This window comes from Crinia signifera, chromosome 9 (genome assembly GCF_055691185.1).
Source record: "Crinia signifera chromosome 9, ASM5569118v1, whole genome shotgun sequence".
Classification (NCBI taxonomy): Eukaryota; Metazoa; Chordata; class Amphibia; order Anura; family Myobatrachidae; genus Crinia; species Crinia signifera.
This window is the reverse complement of record NC_139225.1, coordinates 27,953,647-27,971,782: the sequence shown is the minus strand read 5'-3', so window position 1 is coordinate 27,971,782 and position 18,136 is coordinate 27,953,647. Positions and strand designations below refer to the sequence as shown.

Below are 18,136 nucleotides of genomic sequence, written 5' to 3'. Positions count from 1 at the left end.
TATTGAGGTCAATATAGCGTAGGAGCAAAAAAAACACACCAAATTCTGCGATTTTAGCTGTTTTTATGCTTTTTTAACAAAAAAATCAGAACCCAAAACCCAAAAAAAATCCAAACACAAAACACTTAGGAGATGTTTTGCCAAAACCCATTAGAACCCAAAACCTCAAGGTAATCAGAACCCAGAACCCAAAACCCGAAAAGTGGCCGGGTCACATCTCTAGTAAATACTTGTGTTCTCTTCCGTGTTGGTGCACATATCTGTATATACTTGTGTTCTAGTCTGTGTTGGTGCACATATCTGTAAATACTTGTCTTCTATTCCGTGTTGGTGGTGCACATATCTGTATATACTTGTCTTCTGTTCCGTGTTGTTGCACATATCTGTATATACTTGTGTTCTATTCTGTGTTGGTGCACATATCTGTATATACTTGTGTTCTATTCCGTGTTGGTGCACATATCTGTATATACTTGTGTTCTAGTCTGTGTTGGTGCACATACCTGTAAATACTTGTGTTCTATTTCATGTTGGTGCACATATCTGTATATACTTGTGTTCTGTTCCGTGTTGGTGCATATATCTGTATATACTTGTGTTCTAGTCTGTGTTGGTGCACATATCTTTATATACTTGTGTTCTGTTACGTGTTGGTGCACATATCTGTAAATACTTGTGTTCTATTCCGTGTTGGTGCACATATCTGGATATACTTGTGTTCTGTTCCGTGTTGGTGCACATATCTGTATATACTTGTGTTCAATTCCGTGTTGGTGCACATATCTGTAAACACTTGTGTTCTATTCCGTGTTGGACGATGCATATATCTGTAAATACTTGATATGTTGACAATTAGAATGTTGGTATTAACAATGTATGTAAAAAGTGATGAGGTGTTGCCATGTCGGAATTCCAACAATCATCCCTGATGGCCCAGCAGTGATTTACTCCCTATGACCGAATTGGCATCCGGTTCCCAGGAGACATGTGACTGTCACTCTGTCACAGACCGGAGAACCTCCAGCATTCCGAAAATAATTCTTTACTACCATATATACTCGAGTATAAGCCTACTTTTTCAGAACATTTTTTTATGCTGAAAAAGCCCCCCTCGTCTTATATTTGAGTGAGGGTCCCACTTGAGTCAATAGGTTTTATCAGTTTTTTGTTGTAAAATTAGGTGCCTCGGCTTATATTCGGGTCCACTTATACTCGAGTATATACAGTAATAATAATTACTCCTAAACCTTACCCTCCCTTTAATGCTGAACCTTACCGCCCACCACAGAATTAGTGTAACGTCCCCTAAAACCACAGCCTTACCCTAAATATCTACATTCTGACAATGTCATCGTCACAATAGTAAACATTGTAGTGCACTCTGAACTCTTTTTGCATTTATGATGAGATTTTACTATCTGAAATCTGTGTTTTTTATCATCATTTAACAGTGATTAAAATAAAAAGGCCAAACCTATCAGAGAAGAGTAATCCGACCTTAATGACCATTGCTTTGGGTTATTATGAGTGTAAGTCTATTTGGCGCAGGACCTTGTTAACATTTCTAATTAATGACACATTATATCTCCAAATAGTTTTATCTTCTATTAAAGAGGTCTCTAATATCTTCTTTTGAAGAGGTGTTCTGCAGTGGTACACCAGGGCTGTCTCCAGAGAGACATCTTTGGAACCCCCAATAGATTTTAGAACAGAGTGTACTGATGTCTGAATCACCTTCCTAGGATCCACAATCATTTTACGGGCGTTGAAATAGCCCGGCCTATCTGGTTCACGGAGAACGTACTGCAGTATATTGAATCCAGGCAAAGTCTTCCAAGATGAGATGTTGGAGAAGTTTCCTTCAACGCTGACGGTTTGAGGGAAAATGTGATTTTCAATGCGGAAAACCCCAACTCCTGGATTCTGTTGCTGGACACTTTCCATCAGATCGTCCAAAGTCTGATGTTTCATTGGCAGAATTATTTCGTCAAGGTCATTAAGCAGCACAAACTTACTCCTGTACATGTTCCGATAGATGCAGTCATTGAGTGCTGCCACTTGACCGTAATACCCAATATCCATAGCATGTACAGAATAGCGCCAAGATCTAGCCGGCCTCAGGTACCGATGAATTGGCCAAGGTATCACCTCCACAACACCTTCTGCAATGTAGTACTGAATGACTTTTTCCACCTGGGTGCTGCAGTTATTAAGGTAGATCATGACCCGTTGTGCCCCCAGTATCTGGTACATTTCCACTGCCTGTATGAACTGTAAGACATTACTGTAATTCCCAAACATGGTGGAAATGCAGACTGTGAAGTTGGCAGAGAACGGTTTCACTTCCTGATTTTGTATTTGGAACAGGGGTAACTGCATCATGTTCCCCATAGGAGATGTATGGACAGATAGGTACTCGGCATAACAGCCTGGTGGTTCTATGCAAAGCAGGTCAGTTGTGTGGTAGGAAAAGCCGAAGCGATCAGTGTGTATGTCTATCTGAGCCTGGGAAACCTCCACAGATTTGTTTACGGTACAACAAAACCAGCAGTACAGCTCCTTCACCTCTGTGTGGTGGATAATGCTGAGGATACGAACTGAGCGTTTATTGTGTATTATTATGGATTCTTTGACAGTATCCCGCTTAAGGGAGACTTACACTCCCTCAACATGATATGAGATGTCCTGAGGGACTCCCATGACCATCCCCAGAGAAGGGAAGCCACCGAGCCATCTGAGCCATGCACCACACAATTTTATATATATAGATTCATTTTAGGGGTTATACCTTACAGAATCCAGGACTGTATCCATACCATTATATTGTATTTTACGGTACTTGTTTCCTAGCACGGCCACAACGATCATAATCGCGGTCATCAGGGGTAAAATCGGGGCCATCGCGGGCATCGCATGTGCAAAAAAATCGGGTGCGATGGGCCAGACGCGATGCCCGCGATTTCCCCATAGAGAACAATGTTAAATGCCTCAATTTACCCGCGATGACCACGATTTCCCATAGGAAACAATGTGAAATGGCTCAATTTACCCAAATTATCATAGGAACAATGGTAAATGGGCCAAAAACACCCCTGAACATTGAAATGTCCCCCAAAAGTAGTTTACGCCACCACGTGATCAACGTGAACCCGAAGCGTGGCGAGCGCAGCGAGCCCGCGAGGGGCGGCGGTACGCGTCCTCCGACCTTTTCATACCCCTACTATCCACTAGGGCGTGGAGTGAGAATAGAATGGTGTGGCGAGCGCAGCGAGCCACCGAGCCCGAAGCGTGGCGAGCGCAGCGAGCCCCGCGAGGGGACGCGGATACCTGTGAAGCCCGCGAAGGGACGCGTTTACTTGTGAAGGTATCCGCATCCCCTCGGATACCTTTTACGGATTTTTTACTTTTTTTCATTTGGTGTTCTCACTCCCTTATCTATATGCATACAAAAATATAAAAAAACGTAATTCTCGTAATATATTTCTCTCATGTAGCAGTGACCTTTGTAGTGTTATGAGTAAGGGCTTTCTTATGTGGAATTGAAAAATCAGAATAGATCATTTATAAGTTGTGCCCCAAAAAAAGAGTCATCTTTCTCTTCTTTGTTTACTATAGCAGACTGAGATCACAGATCCACTGCACCCACTGGGGCACATACACACTGGCCAATCCCCACACATCTCAATAAATAAAAGTCAAAAACATACAGCCATACCTGTCTGCCACCTTGGTTTTAAAGAAGTGTGTTACCCTACCCATGAATGTTATGTGTTTTTTAACAATTTTTCGCAGCCTTTTAAAGGAATTATAATAAAAGTTATTTTTTACATACTTACCCTTTCTTTATGGTGCACCCACAAAAGGACACTCTTTCTCTCTTCTACCCTCATATATCTGTAAATACTTGATATGTTGACAATTAGAATGTTGGTATTAACAATGTATGTAAAAAGTGATGAGGTGTTGCCATGTCGGAATTCCAACAATCATCCCTGATGGCCCAGCAGTGATTTACTCCCTATGACCGAATTGGCATCCGGTTCCCAGGAGACATGTGACTGTCACTCTGTCACAGACCGGAGAACCTCCAGCATTCCGAAAATAATTCTTTACTACCATATATACTCGAGTATAAGCCTACTTTTTCAGAACATTTTTTTATGCTGAAAAAGCCCCCCTCGTCTTATACTCGAGTGAGGGTCCCACTTGTGTCAATAGGTTTTATCAGTTTTTTGTTGTAAAATTAGGTGCCTCATCTTATATTCGGGTCCACTTATACTCGAGTATATACAGTAATAATAATTACTCCTAAACCTTACCCTCCCTTTAATGCTGAACCTTAGCGCCCACCACAGAATTAGTGTAACGTCCCCTAAAACCACAGCCTTACCCTAAATATCTACATTCTGACAATGTCATCAACACAATAGTAAACATTGTAGTGCACTCTGAACTCTTTTTGCATTTATGATGAGATTTTACTATCTGAAATCTGTGTTTTTTATCATCATTTAACAGTGATTAAAATAAAAAGGCCAAACCTATCAGAGAAGAGTAATCCGACCTTAATGACCATTGCTTTGGGTTATTATGAGTGTAAGTTTATTTGGCTCAGGACCTTGTTAACATTTCTAATTAATGACACATTATATCTCCAAATAGTTTTATCTTCTATTAAAGAGGTCTTTAATATCTTCTTTTGAAGAGGTGTTCTGCAGTGGTACACCAGGGCTGTCTCCAGTGAGACATCTTTGGAACCCCCAATAGATTTTAGAACAGAGTGTACTGATGTCTGAATCACCTTCCTAGGATCCACAATCATTTTACGGGCGTTGAAATAGCCCGGCCTATCTGGTTCACGGAGAATGTACTGCAGTATATTGAATCCAGGCAAAGTCTTCCAAGATGAGATGTTGGAGAAGTTTCCTTCAACGCTGACGGTTTGAGGGAAAATGTGATTTTCAATGCGGAAAACCCCAACTCCTGGATTCTGTTGCTGGAGACTTTCCATCAGATCGTCCAAAGTCTGATGTTTCATTGGCAGAATTATTTCGTCAAGGTCATTAAGCAGCACAAACTTACTCCTGTACATGTTCCGATAGATGCAGTCATTGAGTGCTGCCACTTGACCGTAATACCCAATATCCATAGCATGTACAGAATAGCGCCAAGATCTAGCCGGCCTCAGGTACCGATGAATTGGCCAAGGTATCACCTCCACAACACCTTCTGCAATGTAGTACTGAATGACTTTTTCCACCTGGGTGCTGCAGTTATTAAGGTAGATCATGACCCGTTGTGCCCCCAGTATCTGGTACATTTCCACTGCCTGTATGAACTGTAAGACATTACTGTAATTCCCAAACATGGTGGAAATGCAGACTGTGAAGTTGGCAGAGAACGGTTTCACTTCCTGATTTTGTATTTGGAACAGGGGTAACTGCATCATGTTCCCCATAGGAGATGTATGGACAGATAGGTACTCGGCATAACAGCCTGGTGGTTCTATGCAGACCAGGTCAGTTGTGTGGTAGGAAAAGCCGAAGCGATCAGTGTGTATGTCTATCTGAGCCTGGGAAACCTCCACAGATTTGTTTACGGTACAACAAAACCAGCAGTACAGCTCCTTCACCTCTGTGTGGTGGATAATGCTGAGGATACGAACTGAGCGTTTATTGTGTATTATTATGGATTCTTTGACAGTATCCCGCTTAAGGGAGACTTACACTCCCTCAACATGATATGAGATGTCCTGAGGGACTCCCATGACCATCCCCAGAGGAGGGAAGCCACCGAGCCATCTGAGCCATGCACCACACAATTTTATATATATAGATTCATTTTAGGGGTTATACCTTACAGAATCCAGGACTGTATCCATACCATTATATTGTATTTTACGGTACTTGTTTCCTAGCACGGCCACAACGATCATAATCGCGGTCATCGGGGGTAAAATCGGGGCCATCGCGGGCATTGCATGCGCAAAAAAATTGGGTGCGATGGGCCAGACGCGATGCCCGCGATTTCCCCATAGAGAACAATGTTAAATGCCTCAATTTACCCGCGATGACCACGATTTCCCATAGGAAACAATGTGAAATGGCTCAATTTACTCAAATTATCATAGGAACAATGGTAAATGGGCCAAAAACACCCCTGAACATTGAAATGTCCCCCAAAAGTAGTTTACGCCACTACGTGATCAACGTGAACCCGAAGCGTGGCGAGCGCAGCGAGCCCGCGAGGGGCGGCGGTACGCGTCCTCCGACCTTTTCATACCCCTACTATCCACTAGGGCGTGGAGTAAGAATAGAATAGTGTGGCGAGCGCAGCGAGCCACCGAGCCCGAAGCATGGCGAGCGCAGCGAGCCCCGCGAGGGGACGCGGATACCTTTGAAGCCCGCGAAGGGACGCGTTTACCTGTGAAGGTATCCGCGTCCCCTCGCGGGGCTCGCTGCGCTCGCCACGCTTCGGGCTCGGTGGCTCGCTGCGCTCGCCACACTATTCTATTCTCACTCCACGCCCTAGTGGATAGTGGGGGTATGAAAAGGTCGGAGGACGCGTACCGCCACCCCTCGCGGACTCGCTGCGCTCACCACGCTTCGGGTTCACGTTCATCGCGGGGTGGCGTGAACTACTTTTGGGGGGACATTTCACTGGTCAGGGGGGTTTTTTGGGCTTTCTGGCCCATTTACCATTCTTCCCTATGATGATTTGGGTAAATTGACCCATTTAACATTGTTTCCTATGGGAAATCGGGGTCATCGCGGGTAAATTGAGGCATTTAACATTGTTCCCTATGGGGAAATCGCGGCCATCGCGGGTGGACCATTTAAGCATTTTTAGGCGCACACAACACGACCGACCCGATTTTTCACTGTTTTCAATGCATTTCAATGGAAAAATCGGGGGCATCGCGTCGGTCGCGTCGCAGGCCACTATAATTACCCCCGATGGCCAAGATTTGTGGCCGTGCTAGGAAACAAGTACCTATTTTACATACTCATCCTCCGGTGATCACTTAATCCTATAATTTTTATATACTCTTAATCACTTAATCCTATAATTTTATTTTGTATACTCAACTTGGTTTCCATACTTGGACACCCATCTCTCCACATAGTTGTCCACACCATTTGGACCTCAGCAGACTATTGTACTCTTTTGAAGTTCTTCTTTTCTTTCTCAAGTTTTTCACGTTTTATTGTATGATTGCCTGTTTGCAGTGACGCTCACTTCATTAGAGTATCTATGTCTTACTACATTTTTTTCTTCTCTTAATATATATCCTTATCTTTCAGACGTGAGGTGAATTGGTTAATTCTCATCACACACATACATGTTCCATTTACATCTTTTTGATCTCTCACCCCATCACCATGCGATCAATCGCACTACACACTTCATCTACTCTTATACGTAGGAATAGATTAATCATTTTCTTCACAAAGTATGAATACTCTATCACCACTCTTTGTACTTTTATTGTCCAATCGTGCATATAGATGCATCAGAGACATCAGACTCAACCTGGCATCTATTTCAGGCTTGACCGGCCCTTTAGTACAATATCAGCAAGATATACAACTGCCAGCCTGGATTCTTCTCCTTTTCTGTCTTTTATCCCCTATCTTGTGCAATACGAGAACTTTGTCTGTTTAAACTTTAGAGCTGACATTCCGGATGAGCATTACGTTACCATGGGAACTGAGATGCCCATTCCCAACGTCTTACATGTATATGGAGGTAACCCAATGACAACATTGGACATATATGGCACTCATGTCACTCGGTAGTGATGGCAGACCGAATGAGGCTAGTCACCCGAACCTCCCTAGAGAATTCTCCAGACATTCCAGTGTCGGTCTTGGCAATAATAAAGATTTTGTTTTGGCAACAATGTATGTAGATGACACACACACACAACCTTGTCAACTGATATGCGATACTCACCCACCTATGCATTTCCAAAAGGTGACTCTGATCTCTGGATCCCCTCATAACTACACCTACAGTGTGCACGTATGTCTGTTTGTGTACACAAAAACATGCGTAACCATAACAACCCTTCAGAAGAGGTCATGTGACCACCCAACTAAGTGATTCGCCAGCACTAACACCGGGGCCTCACTGATACCTGGTGACGCGCCGCATCACCATGACAACCGCAACAACAGTGTGGCAACGTCAGGGGTTTGATGACGCGTTCTGTAGATGTGGGTGTGTACACACACCTAGTACACGCCCCGACCCGCCTGTGATTGGCGGAGAAGGATAAACATGCCGGGGGCTCGATATGCGGCTACTGCCACCATTGGCCATTGTATTCATGACGGCACAGGGCGGAGCCGATGACTATACACACTAGGGACGAGCCCTGACTTTAACATGATTGGCTGGAAGTAATCATGTGCGCTGGAGGCGCGAAAAACGGCGAAAACCGTGATTGGTCCATTAATCTTTACATGGGGTATTTAAACCCATACAATCCACAGGCAGGTTGGCCCTGAAGAAGCTTAACTGCGAAGCGCGTGCCGGCTAGCGGTGCGCAGGCAGTTGTGCTGTTTGTTATTTTCTTTACTTATGCATTTTGATTGATGTACCACATTGTGTTGCCTTGGAAGCCCTTATAAGGGCTCCAACTCAGACCTGTACCTAGTGGATTTACCCTACCCTGGGATATCCCACGCTCTCCAATACTCTCTGTCTATGAGCCAGTAGTGGTGGCTGTGTTTCCCCTGATCCACGGACAGGGTCACACTCCACCCCAGAATCCATACCTCTAGCTGGCTTATCGATCCGCCGTGTCACCGGGTTTTGGGGTTGAGGTCTCTCTACCATTTAGATAGAGGTGACACCCCATCACCAGACATCTGGCGTCCCAGCTCTTTAGGTATATTTATCAGGTGACATATACAGCACCTGTGATTCTGTTCTTAGACACACCAGAGAGCCATCAGTGGTGACTGTGATCCCCTCAGTCCACGGACAGGGACACTTTTCACCCCAGAATCTATATCAACAGCTGACTGAGCATTGTGCCACACCACCATTGGTCGTGGGGTCGAGGTCTCTCTGCTATTCTGACAGAGGAGACACCCCACTATTTGACCCTGGTGACCCTGCTGCTTGATATATGTGTCTGTCCTCTATATACAGCACTTGAGATTCTGTATGTGTCATGGTACACTGAGGCTATAACCTATGTGGAGCCACTAGAAGGAATTGATAGTTGAGCTCCTTGAGGCACCCCAGATATTTGGTTAGCAGACTGAGATCACAGATCCACTGCACCCACTGGGGCACATACACACTGGCCAATTCCCACACGTCTCAATAAATAAAAGTCAAAAACATACAGCCATACCTGCCTGCCACCTTGGTTTTAAAGAAGTGTGTTACCCTACCCATGAATGTTATGTGTTTTTTAACAATTTTTCGCAGCCTTTTAAAGGAATTATAATAAAAGTTATTTTTTACATACTTACCCTTTCTTTATGGTGCACCCACAAAAGGACACTCTTTCTCTCTTCTACCCTCATATATCTGTAAATACTTGATATGTTGACAATTAGAATGTTTGTATTAACAATGTATGTAAAAAGTGATGAGGTGTCGGAATTCCAACAATCATCCCTGATGGCCCAGCAGTGATTTACTCCCTATGACCGAATTGGCATCCGGTTCCCAGGAGACATGTGACTGTCACTCTGTCACAGACAGGAGAACCTCCAGCATTCCGAAAATAATTCTTTACTACCATATATACTCGAGTATAAGCCTACTTTTTCAGAACATTTTTTTATGCTGAAAAAGCCCCCCTCGTCTTATACTCGAGTGAGGGTCCCACTTGTGTCAATAGGTTTTATCAGTTTTTTGTTGTAAAATTAGGTGCCTCATCTTATATTCGGGTCCACTTATACTCGAGTATATACAGTAATAATATTTAATCCTAAACCTTACCCTCCCTTTAATGCTGAACCTTAGCGCCCACCACAGAATTAGTGTAACGTCCCCTAAAACCACAGCCTTACCCTAAATATCTACATTCTGACAATGTCATCAACACAATAGTAAACATTGTAGTGCACTCTGAACTCTTTTTGCATTTATGATGAGATTTTACTATCTGAAATCTGTGTTTTTTATCATCATTTAACAGTGATTAAAATAAAAAGGCCAAACCTATCAGAGAAGAGTAATCCGACCTTAATGACCATTGCTTTGGGTTATTATGAGTGTAAGTTTATTTGGCTCAGGACCTTGTTAACATTTCTAATTAATGACACATTATATCTCCAAATAGTTTTATCTTCTATTAAAGAGGACTTTAATATCTTCTTTTGAAGAGGTGTTCTGCAGTGGTACACCAGGGCTGTCTCCAGGGAGACATCTTTGGAACCCCCAATAGATTTTAGAACAGAGTGTACTGATGTCTGAATCACCTTCCTAGGATCCACAATCATTTTACGGGCGTTGAAATAGCCCGGCCTATCTGGTTCACGGAGAATGTACTGCAGTATATTGAATCCAGGCAAAGTCTTCCAAGATGAGATGTTGGAGAAGTTTCCTTCAACGCTGACGGTTTGAGGGAAAATGTGATTTTCAATGCGGAAAACCCCAACTCCTGGATTCTGTTGCTGGAGACTTTCCATCAGATCGTCCAAAGTCTGATGTTTCATTGGCAGAATTATTTCGTCAAGGTCATTAAGCAGCACAAACTTACTCCTGTACATGTTCCGATAGATGCAGTCATTGAGTGCTGCCACTTGACCGTAATACCCAATATCCATAGCATGTACAGAATAGCGCCAAGATCTAGCTGGCCTCAGGTACCGATGAATTGGCCAAGGTATCACCTCCACAACACCTTCTGCAATGTAGTACTGAATGACTTTCTCCACCTGGGTGCTGCAGTTATTAAGGTAGATCATGACCCGTTGTGCCCCCAGTATCTGGTACATTTCCACTGCCTGTATGAACTGTAAGACGTTACTGTAATTCCCAAACATGGTGGAAATGCAGACTGTGAAGTTGGTAGAGAACGGTTTCACTTCCTGATTTTGTATTTGGAACAGGGGTAACTGCATCATGTTCCCCATAGGAGATGTATGGACAGATAGGTACTCGGCATAACAGCCTGGTGGTTCTATGCAGACCAGGTCAGTTGTGTGGTAGGAAAAGCCGAAGCGATCAGTGTGTATGTCTATCTGAGCCTGGGAAACCTCCACAGATTTGTTTACGGTACAACAAAACCAGCAGTACAGCTCCTTCACCTCTGTGTGGTGGATAATGCTGAGGATACGGACTGAGCGTTTATTGTGTATTCGATTGTCCAAATAGGGAGCTATGATAAATGTCCGGTTGTCGTGCAGTGGGGTAATAGTATTGGTGGTTAGTCTATGCTCACAGCAGGTACACGGAGGTTTCCAGGGATCCAACTGAGTGTTTAAAGGGTCAATAAACAAAAATCCCAGAATAAAGGCAACAGTCAGTAAGACAGACAAATATATTAGGTTCTTCCTTGTGATGCTGGTCATCATATCCGTAAATGGAACAACTAGAAGAAGAAATAAATGATAAGATCATGAGAAAGCGAAGTGATAAAGATTTAGAACAGGGGTGGCCAAACCGGTCCTAGATATCTTTCAACAGTACATGTTTTCAAGGCCACCTGTGGTATCTGTAGAAGGTGTCGGTTAGGAATCAATGCAGCATGTTTAAAAAAATGTGACCGTTTGTATTTATATCTGTAGTGTTTGTAGATCTTGAAAACTGGTTTGGCCATCCCTGCTTCAGAACATGAAGCAATTATTCTCCCAGTCCTGTCTACTTCACTAGAATGTAAGTAGGATCAATTCCGACCTTATCTGTGTGGAGTGTTTTTGTACTTCAGTTTCCTCCCACAACCCAAATATATACTACAGGTTGAGTATCCCCTATCCGAAATGCTCGGGACCACGAGCATTCCGGATAGGGGAATTTTGCGGTTTTTGGAATATTTCTTTTTAAAGCATACTTACCTGTCCCCTGATGGTGTCCGGTGGTCCCTCGGCATCCACGCAGTCCCTGGGCGTCCACAGCAGGCCTCCGGCATCTTCTCCGGGTCTCCAGCGGTCCCAGGAATGCATTGCGCGAGTGCGCGCGCGCACCGGTGACGTCACCGGCGCGCGCACACACTCGCGCAATGCATTCCTGGGACCGCTGGAGACCCTGGAGAAGATGCCGGAGGCCTGCTGTGGACGCCCGGGGACTTGGTAAGTATGAAAAGAGGGTTAGGGGGGGTTAAAAAAAAAAAAAAAATTCGAATGATTCCAAAAACCACGGTTTTTGGAATAATTCGGATAAGGGATGTCCGGATACCGGATACTCAACCTGTAGTAGGTTATCTGGCTGCGGAATCTTAGAGCACATGTGTTCACGCTGTATGAAATAAAGTATAGAGCGGGCATGTCCAACCTCGGCCCTCCAGCTGTTGTCAAACTACAAGTCCCATTATGCCTTGCCACATTTTTGCTATTAGGGAATGCTAAAACTATTGCAAGGCATGCTGGGATGGCCAAAGTTGGACCTTCCTGGTATAGATGGTTAGCTTCACTGGGGCAAGCATTGATGATTAAATATTCACCTAGAAATGAAGATTTCCATCTAAAGTACATCAAGAAGCTTCAATAGGTCCTCATTGCCAAAATTAGGCCATTCCATGTCCACTATTTCCAAGGACTATAAAATACTCAAAACAGTTTTACAAAAAGTCAACGTATTCTACATTTCTATAAATTACAATTAAGGTGGCCATACCCTTATGTGAGATGAACATTTTCTACACGATCTAGATGCATCTGGCCGATAAATCATTTGAAAAGTGTTGAATCATCCCTCATTTATGATTCTGAACTGATCCGCAGGCCAATGTGCGTCTGATCCAGAAATTGCCACTACTGCAATTATGATACATCGGGTGGTAAATGGGATCGCATGTATGCAAAATGAGCACATACAATGCATGATATGCGATGTGGAGGCTCCGTGCCAGGGGGTGGGGCATCATTTTCAACATTGTATTTGTTTGTCAGGTGTCTTATGTTAATTTGGCCACTGTTTGTATGTGGATGTGGTGGTTTTCTTTTGTGACCAATCAAGTCCACGAGGACAAAAGCACCCAAAAAAATAAAACCAGTAATTAATTGAACAAAATTTGCACCCAATGCGGCGACCTGACAACACATGGCGGGGCATCAGATATAAATGGGGAGGCAAAACGGCTATTGCTACAGCCTACCAAGGCTCATATACCATACCTCCCAACTTTCCTGATTACAGCAGGACAATCCCGCTAATTGGAGATTGGTCCTGATGTCCCTCCCACAGTGTCACTTCTGGTGCGGCACACCTGTTTTTCATCATGGACTCGCGTTTGGGCAGCATGTCCTGACCCAGCACTAACTAAATTTGGAAGGTATAATATACCATATGACTGCACAACCATAGTCATGATTGGACAACATAATTAATAACACTAGGCAACAGCCAAAAAGGATCCTACGTAAAAGCAACCAACTCTTACTGACTTTAATGCGCTGAACAGGAATATGATGTTTAAAATTGTTTATTAGTTCAAGTTTGAAGATCCTTAGCGATGAACTAAATTGTAGATCAATGCTGTGGCCAAGCATTTAGGCAAAAGTTCCCAAGGCTCAGTGAAGCGAAAATCAAGGAGGGCATCTTTGTTGGACCACAAATGAATAGCGGAATGACTGCAATAGGCATGTAGTGGGTTAAACATCCAAGGCTGTGTGAACCTTAGTGAAGCATGTGACTCGGCATCCAATAAGGATGCAGGGGATAGCAAATTTAGCTGGGGATATTAGTTGCAGGAGTTGTAACTCTGCACAGAAAAGTTGCCCGTAGCAATTACCAGATTCTATAATTTCTCTATGGCATCCTGGAAAAACGATAGACAGAATCTGATTGGTTGCTATGGGCAATGCCATCTATTTTTAGAAGCTTTAGTAAATTGACCCCGGTCTCTCCTGACAAATGCAGACACGTGCAAAGTTCTCTATATTGTGGATGGCTGTTGCAGCTCATAGTACTGGACTCTTCTCACTCCTGCAGTTATTTATGTGACATCTGCTAGTGGTTTAGATTATTTGGGCTTTCCCAGTGCTCCGTGCTGTGTATGTCTGTGTGTGCATAACACTGACTGCACACCTCCCCGGCACCCTCTAACCAGCCCCTAGCTCAGTAATGGCTAACCTTGACACTCCAGCTGTTGTTGAACTACGCATCCCAGCATCAGTTTTAGCATGGTCAAATAGTAAAACTGTAGTAGGGCATGCTGGGATGCGTAGTTCAACAACAGCTGGAGTGTCAAGGTTAGCCATCACTGCCCTAGCTACTAACACTGGAGTGCTCTGGCCCCTACAAAGCTGCCCCTCTGACAGTGGTAGATGCCATGGGTCACTTCTCCTCCCTTATCACTGCTTCATACTTCATCTACCCCTCAGCCTTGGGTCTCCTCCGTTCCCTGAAGCGCTGCTCTGTACACTTAAAGGATGGCGATGTTTGGTTACTTGCAGCACCTCATCAGCGCAGCCACTCCCTCCTCCTTCTCCATTACCTCAGTCCTCAGTCAGCCGTGCATCTGTCTGGACACAGCCCGCTCTCTGCCTTCGAGGCAGCCACATTAACAGTGCCTTGCTCGCTCTGGTGCCTCACACAGCTCCTGTCACTCAGCACTGGTCAGAGCTTACTCTCCTCCACTCTCTGACTCCAACGACCACATCCCTAACTGTCATTTATAGACCATAAAAGTGACGCTGGCATCAACCCCTTTAACAAAATGGCAACTAGGGGGGATAAGACATATAAAAGTAGGCAGGCTCTTCATGTCCCCTCCTCGCTTGTAACTGTCGGGGCTGAACAGATGATTGCTGTATGCACGGTTTGCATGTGACACAGGAGAGACCTAGATCTTCCTCCTCTGCACCAGGATTCAATGATTCTGTTTGTACTTTATAACTTCCTCTGTATAATTAAATGAACGAATGGCTGCCATCTGGACACGCGGCTGCCCTAACAACCTCTAAGAATAACTAGTGGGTTCTCCAGATGGGCAAGGGTTACTGGGGCAGATGTATTAAGCCTTAACAAGAGATAAATGCAAGGGTGATAAAGAGAGATAAACACCCAGCCAATCACCTGCTAACTGCAATGTTACAGGCTGTGTTTGAAAAAAGTTAGTTAGGAGGTGATTGGCTGGATGTTTATCTCTCTTTATAACCCTTGCATTTACAGTATCTCAGCTTAATACAAAAAAAAAAAAAAAAAGAAGTACAGCGCTATGATTTCAATTGAAGAATGTACACTACCACTTGTTAAAAATAAACACATAATGAATGAGAATTATCACAATCATAAAATAAACAATTATATGGTGTTAAAAACAATTCATGAATATTGGAGATTTGTTATATCCCCCACACTAATGGGTCAGCTCCACAAGAGGGTGTGGTATGGGGCTCCGACAGTCGGGATCCCGACAGTCATTAGCCCGATGTCGGGATCCCGACTGCCCGTACTCAGACAGCATGGCGAGCGCAAAAATGCCCCTTGCGGGCACCTATTCTATTCTCCCTCTAGGGGGGTCGTGGACCCCCACGAGGGAAAATAGCGGGTGGCCGTTAGGGCACCCGGCTGTCGGCGTTTTGACAGTCGGGATCCCGACTGTCCCAACCCCCGACCTCGGGTAAATGACTGTCGGGATCCCGACTGTCGGGAACGCGTCCGGCAGGGTCGGTGCTAGGGTGTCCTGCGCCCTCCTGCAAACCATACATTTTGCGCCCTTTCACATTGCCATTGCAACAAGCTGCAGCCCGATTGTGGGAGTGTATGCAACATGCAATCCTACTGTATGGAGGATCTCGGGGACATGTACAGTACATGTATACGGCAATTCGTATTTATAATCATATTGATGTACTATCAATACGAATATGAATTGCTGTATTTTCGGGATAGTAAATGTCAAAAATAAGTGTATTTCTGGATACAAATACACCTATTTTTTACAAATTTCCTTTAGTAAATTTCCCCCGACATGTCATCCAGGCATTCACAGACAGCGCTACATGCCTCAGCGCAAGTGTCTGTGAGGAAGAGGGGGCAGGTCGCAGGAGGAGGACAGTGTGTGCGCGGTGAAGGGAGCTTCTCAGTCTCTCCATACTGCCGTCCGCTGTCAGACAGGCGCTGCGGGCGGCATGCAGGTGGTAGTGACAGTGAGGGCTGAGGCAGCTTTAGCAGAGCAGGCAGGGAGACAGCGCCTTTTCAGCATGGCGCCTCCCTGCTTTGCAGGAGCTGCTGAGTGGGTAGCGCCGGCCCTGGCGTCCGGCACCCCCACAAGATAAGCAATCTAATACAATTCACTGCACCAGCACATGATAGTTACCAACTGGAGATGGAGAAGTAATTAGGGTCTCCTTATGAGATGGCTGTATGGGTTTTAGATCAAGTCCCGGATAAATGCCCGGAGAGTCCAGGTATTCAGAGCATGGTGATTATAGGCAGTCCTTTTGGTATGAGTATAACCAGTCAACAAGGTTGGAAGGTCGACACCTGAAATAGGTCGACATAGCTAAGGTCGACAGGGTTGGAAGGTCGACACGAGCATTAGGTCGACAGTCAAAAGGTCAACATGAGTTTTTCACTTTTTTTTTGTCCTGAATGTCAAAATGGACACCGTCTAAGAGTACCGCGTCCCCTCGCACGGCTCACTGCCCTCAGCACACATTTTATGCTCCCACCACGCCGTAGTGGATGGTAGGGTATGAAATACCGCCTGTTGGCATATGCCAGCTAAAAAAAAAAAAAGTGAAAAACTCATGTTGACATTTTGACTGTTGACCTTCCCATTATCGACCTAATGCTTGTGTCGACCTTTCAAGCACACATATTGGAAACACAGAGGAGTTGTGGGGGTAATTAATACACTCAATCTACTAGTGTTCATTCTAGTACCCTGCATCTTCCAAACCTGTGCAGTTCTTCTGCCCTGTCTGCTGTGGTGCTTCTAGCACAGTGTGGGCTGTATTTCTGCACTGATATGCAGACTAGACATGTGCTAGAAGTACCACAGAAGACAGCCACACCCCAAACAGGGAAGAGGAATTACACAGGTTCTAAAAGATGCAGGGTGCTAAAATGAACACTATTTACTATGATCATAATTCATTGTCTTTACTTTTAAGCTACAGCTACAGCAAATTGCTGTCAGTTAGAGTTAGCTTTAGGTGAGTTATTTTGTTTCTGTGCAGGGAAAATACTGGCTTTTGGAGCAGTTTTTCTAAAAAATTGCTGCAACAATTTTAATTCACATTTTGTAATTATCGTTTCAGGGGAAGTTGTAATTACCACAAAAAGAAGTGGTTTATGGAGTCGGCACTATATTGATACCCTATAGCAGGGGTGGCCGACCCGCGGCTCGCGAGCCGCATGCGGCTCCCCTGTCACCGAGCTGCGGCTCCCGAGATCACTCCCCCGTCATTGTGATGTGGCTGCTTACTGATACCACAAAGAGCGGGCAAGCGCGTCCCCTGCAGCGGTACGCGCTTGGCCGGAAGTTTGCGTGTCCAGGTATTATGCGGTCCGCACTGTCCGGTGCACATCTCCCCCCTGGTGCACTTCCGCAATCTGCGTTCCGCAGTCCGGAGGCAGCGTGCATGCCATCTGTCCAGGGCTGTCAGGGATTGTGCGGCCAGCATTGTTTGCGGAGGCCGGAGGGGAGCAGAGTACAGGAGGGCAGCAGGGGAGAGGACGGGAATGGAGCGCCGAGGGGAACGGAGATGGCGGGGGGCGGCCGGGTGCGCCCGAAGAGATCAGGTCTGGCGATCGCTGTACCCAAGGGTCCCAGCCAGGGAGAGATTTCTTCATTATGGCTCACTCAGAACAAGCGCCCACCTTCCACCCTGGTGATCATGTGGGACCTGCTGCACGGAAGGATAAGAGCCCATCAGTATCTGCCTGAGAACTCATCTACAGTATGTGTGTGTATATGCTGGTGATCTGTGGGTGCGTATCATGTTCTATGTACACAGCACGCTGATTATCATCGCCGCCCGCCCCACTGTCACCG

General features: G+C 44.9%; 3 protein-coding genes across 3 annotated transcripts; all 3 read right to left on the bottom strand.

Moving 5' to 3' along the window:
• Nucleotides 1–483: 483 nt before the first annotated feature.
• On the bottom strand, nucleotides 484–3,890 carry LOC146036825 (beta-1,4-galactosyltransferase galt-1-like). The gene is made up of 2 exons (XM_083160694.1): nucleotides 3,837–3,890; nucleotides 484–2,643 (listed from the first exon to the last, which is right to left on the bottom strand). Exons 1-2 carry the CDS (start codon nucleotides 3,888–3,890, stop codon nucleotides 1,522–1,524), a joined length of 1,176 nt encoding a protein of 391 aa, XP_083016820.1. The 3' UTR covers nucleotides 484–1,521.
• Nucleotides 3,440–8,781, bottom strand: LOC146036824 (beta-1,4-galactosyltransferase galt-1-like). Its single transcript, XM_083160693.1, has 2 exons — nucleotides 8,677–8,781; nucleotides 3,440–5,710 (listed from the first exon to the last, which is right to left on the bottom strand). The coding sequence occupies exons 1-2, from the start codon at nucleotides 8,779–8,781 to the stop codon at nucleotides 4,589–4,591; spliced, it is 1,227 nt and encodes a 408-aa protein (XP_083016819.1). The 3' UTR covers nucleotides 3,440–4,588.
• Nucleotides 8,782–10,110: 1,329 nt separating this feature from the next.
• Nucleotides 10,111–14,889, bottom strand: LOC146036539 (beta-1,4-galactosyltransferase galt-1-like). Its single transcript, XM_083160517.1, has 2 exons — nucleotides 14,627–14,889; nucleotides 10,111–11,563 (listed from the first exon to the last, which is right to left on the bottom strand). The coding sequence occupies exon 2, from the start codon at nucleotides 11,544–11,546 to the stop codon at nucleotides 10,236–10,238; it is 1,311 nt and encodes a 436-aa protein (XP_083016643.1). The 5' UTR covers nucleotides 11,547–11,563; nucleotides 14,627–14,889; the 3' UTR covers nucleotides 10,111–10,235.
• Between the last annotated feature and the right edge of the window lie 3,247 nt (nucleotides 14,890–18,136).

Excerpts from the sequence above, each read along its gene's own strand:
- LOC146036825 (XM_083160694.1), bottom strand. The coding sequence starts at position 3,890 with ATGAGGGTAGAAGAGAGAAAGAGTGTCCTTTTGTGGGTGCACCATAAA. Across the intron at positions 2,644-3,836 it reads GGGTGCACCATAAAGAAAGG|CGGGATACTGTCAAAGAATC; the intron begins GTAAGTATGTAA and ends GTCTCCCTTAAG.
- LOC146036824 (XM_083160693.1), bottom strand. The coding sequence starts at position 8,781 with ATGGATTCTGGGGTGGAGTGTGACCCTGTCCGTGGATCAGGGGAAACA. Across the intron at positions 5,711-8,676 it reads AGAGCGTGGGATATCCCAGG|CGGGATACTGTCAAAGAATC; the intron begins GTAGGGTAAATC and ends GTCTCCCTTAAG.
- LOC146036539 (XM_083160517.1), bottom strand. The coding sequence starts at position 11,546 with ATGATGACCAGCATCACAAGGAAGAACCTAATATATTTGTCTGTCTTA.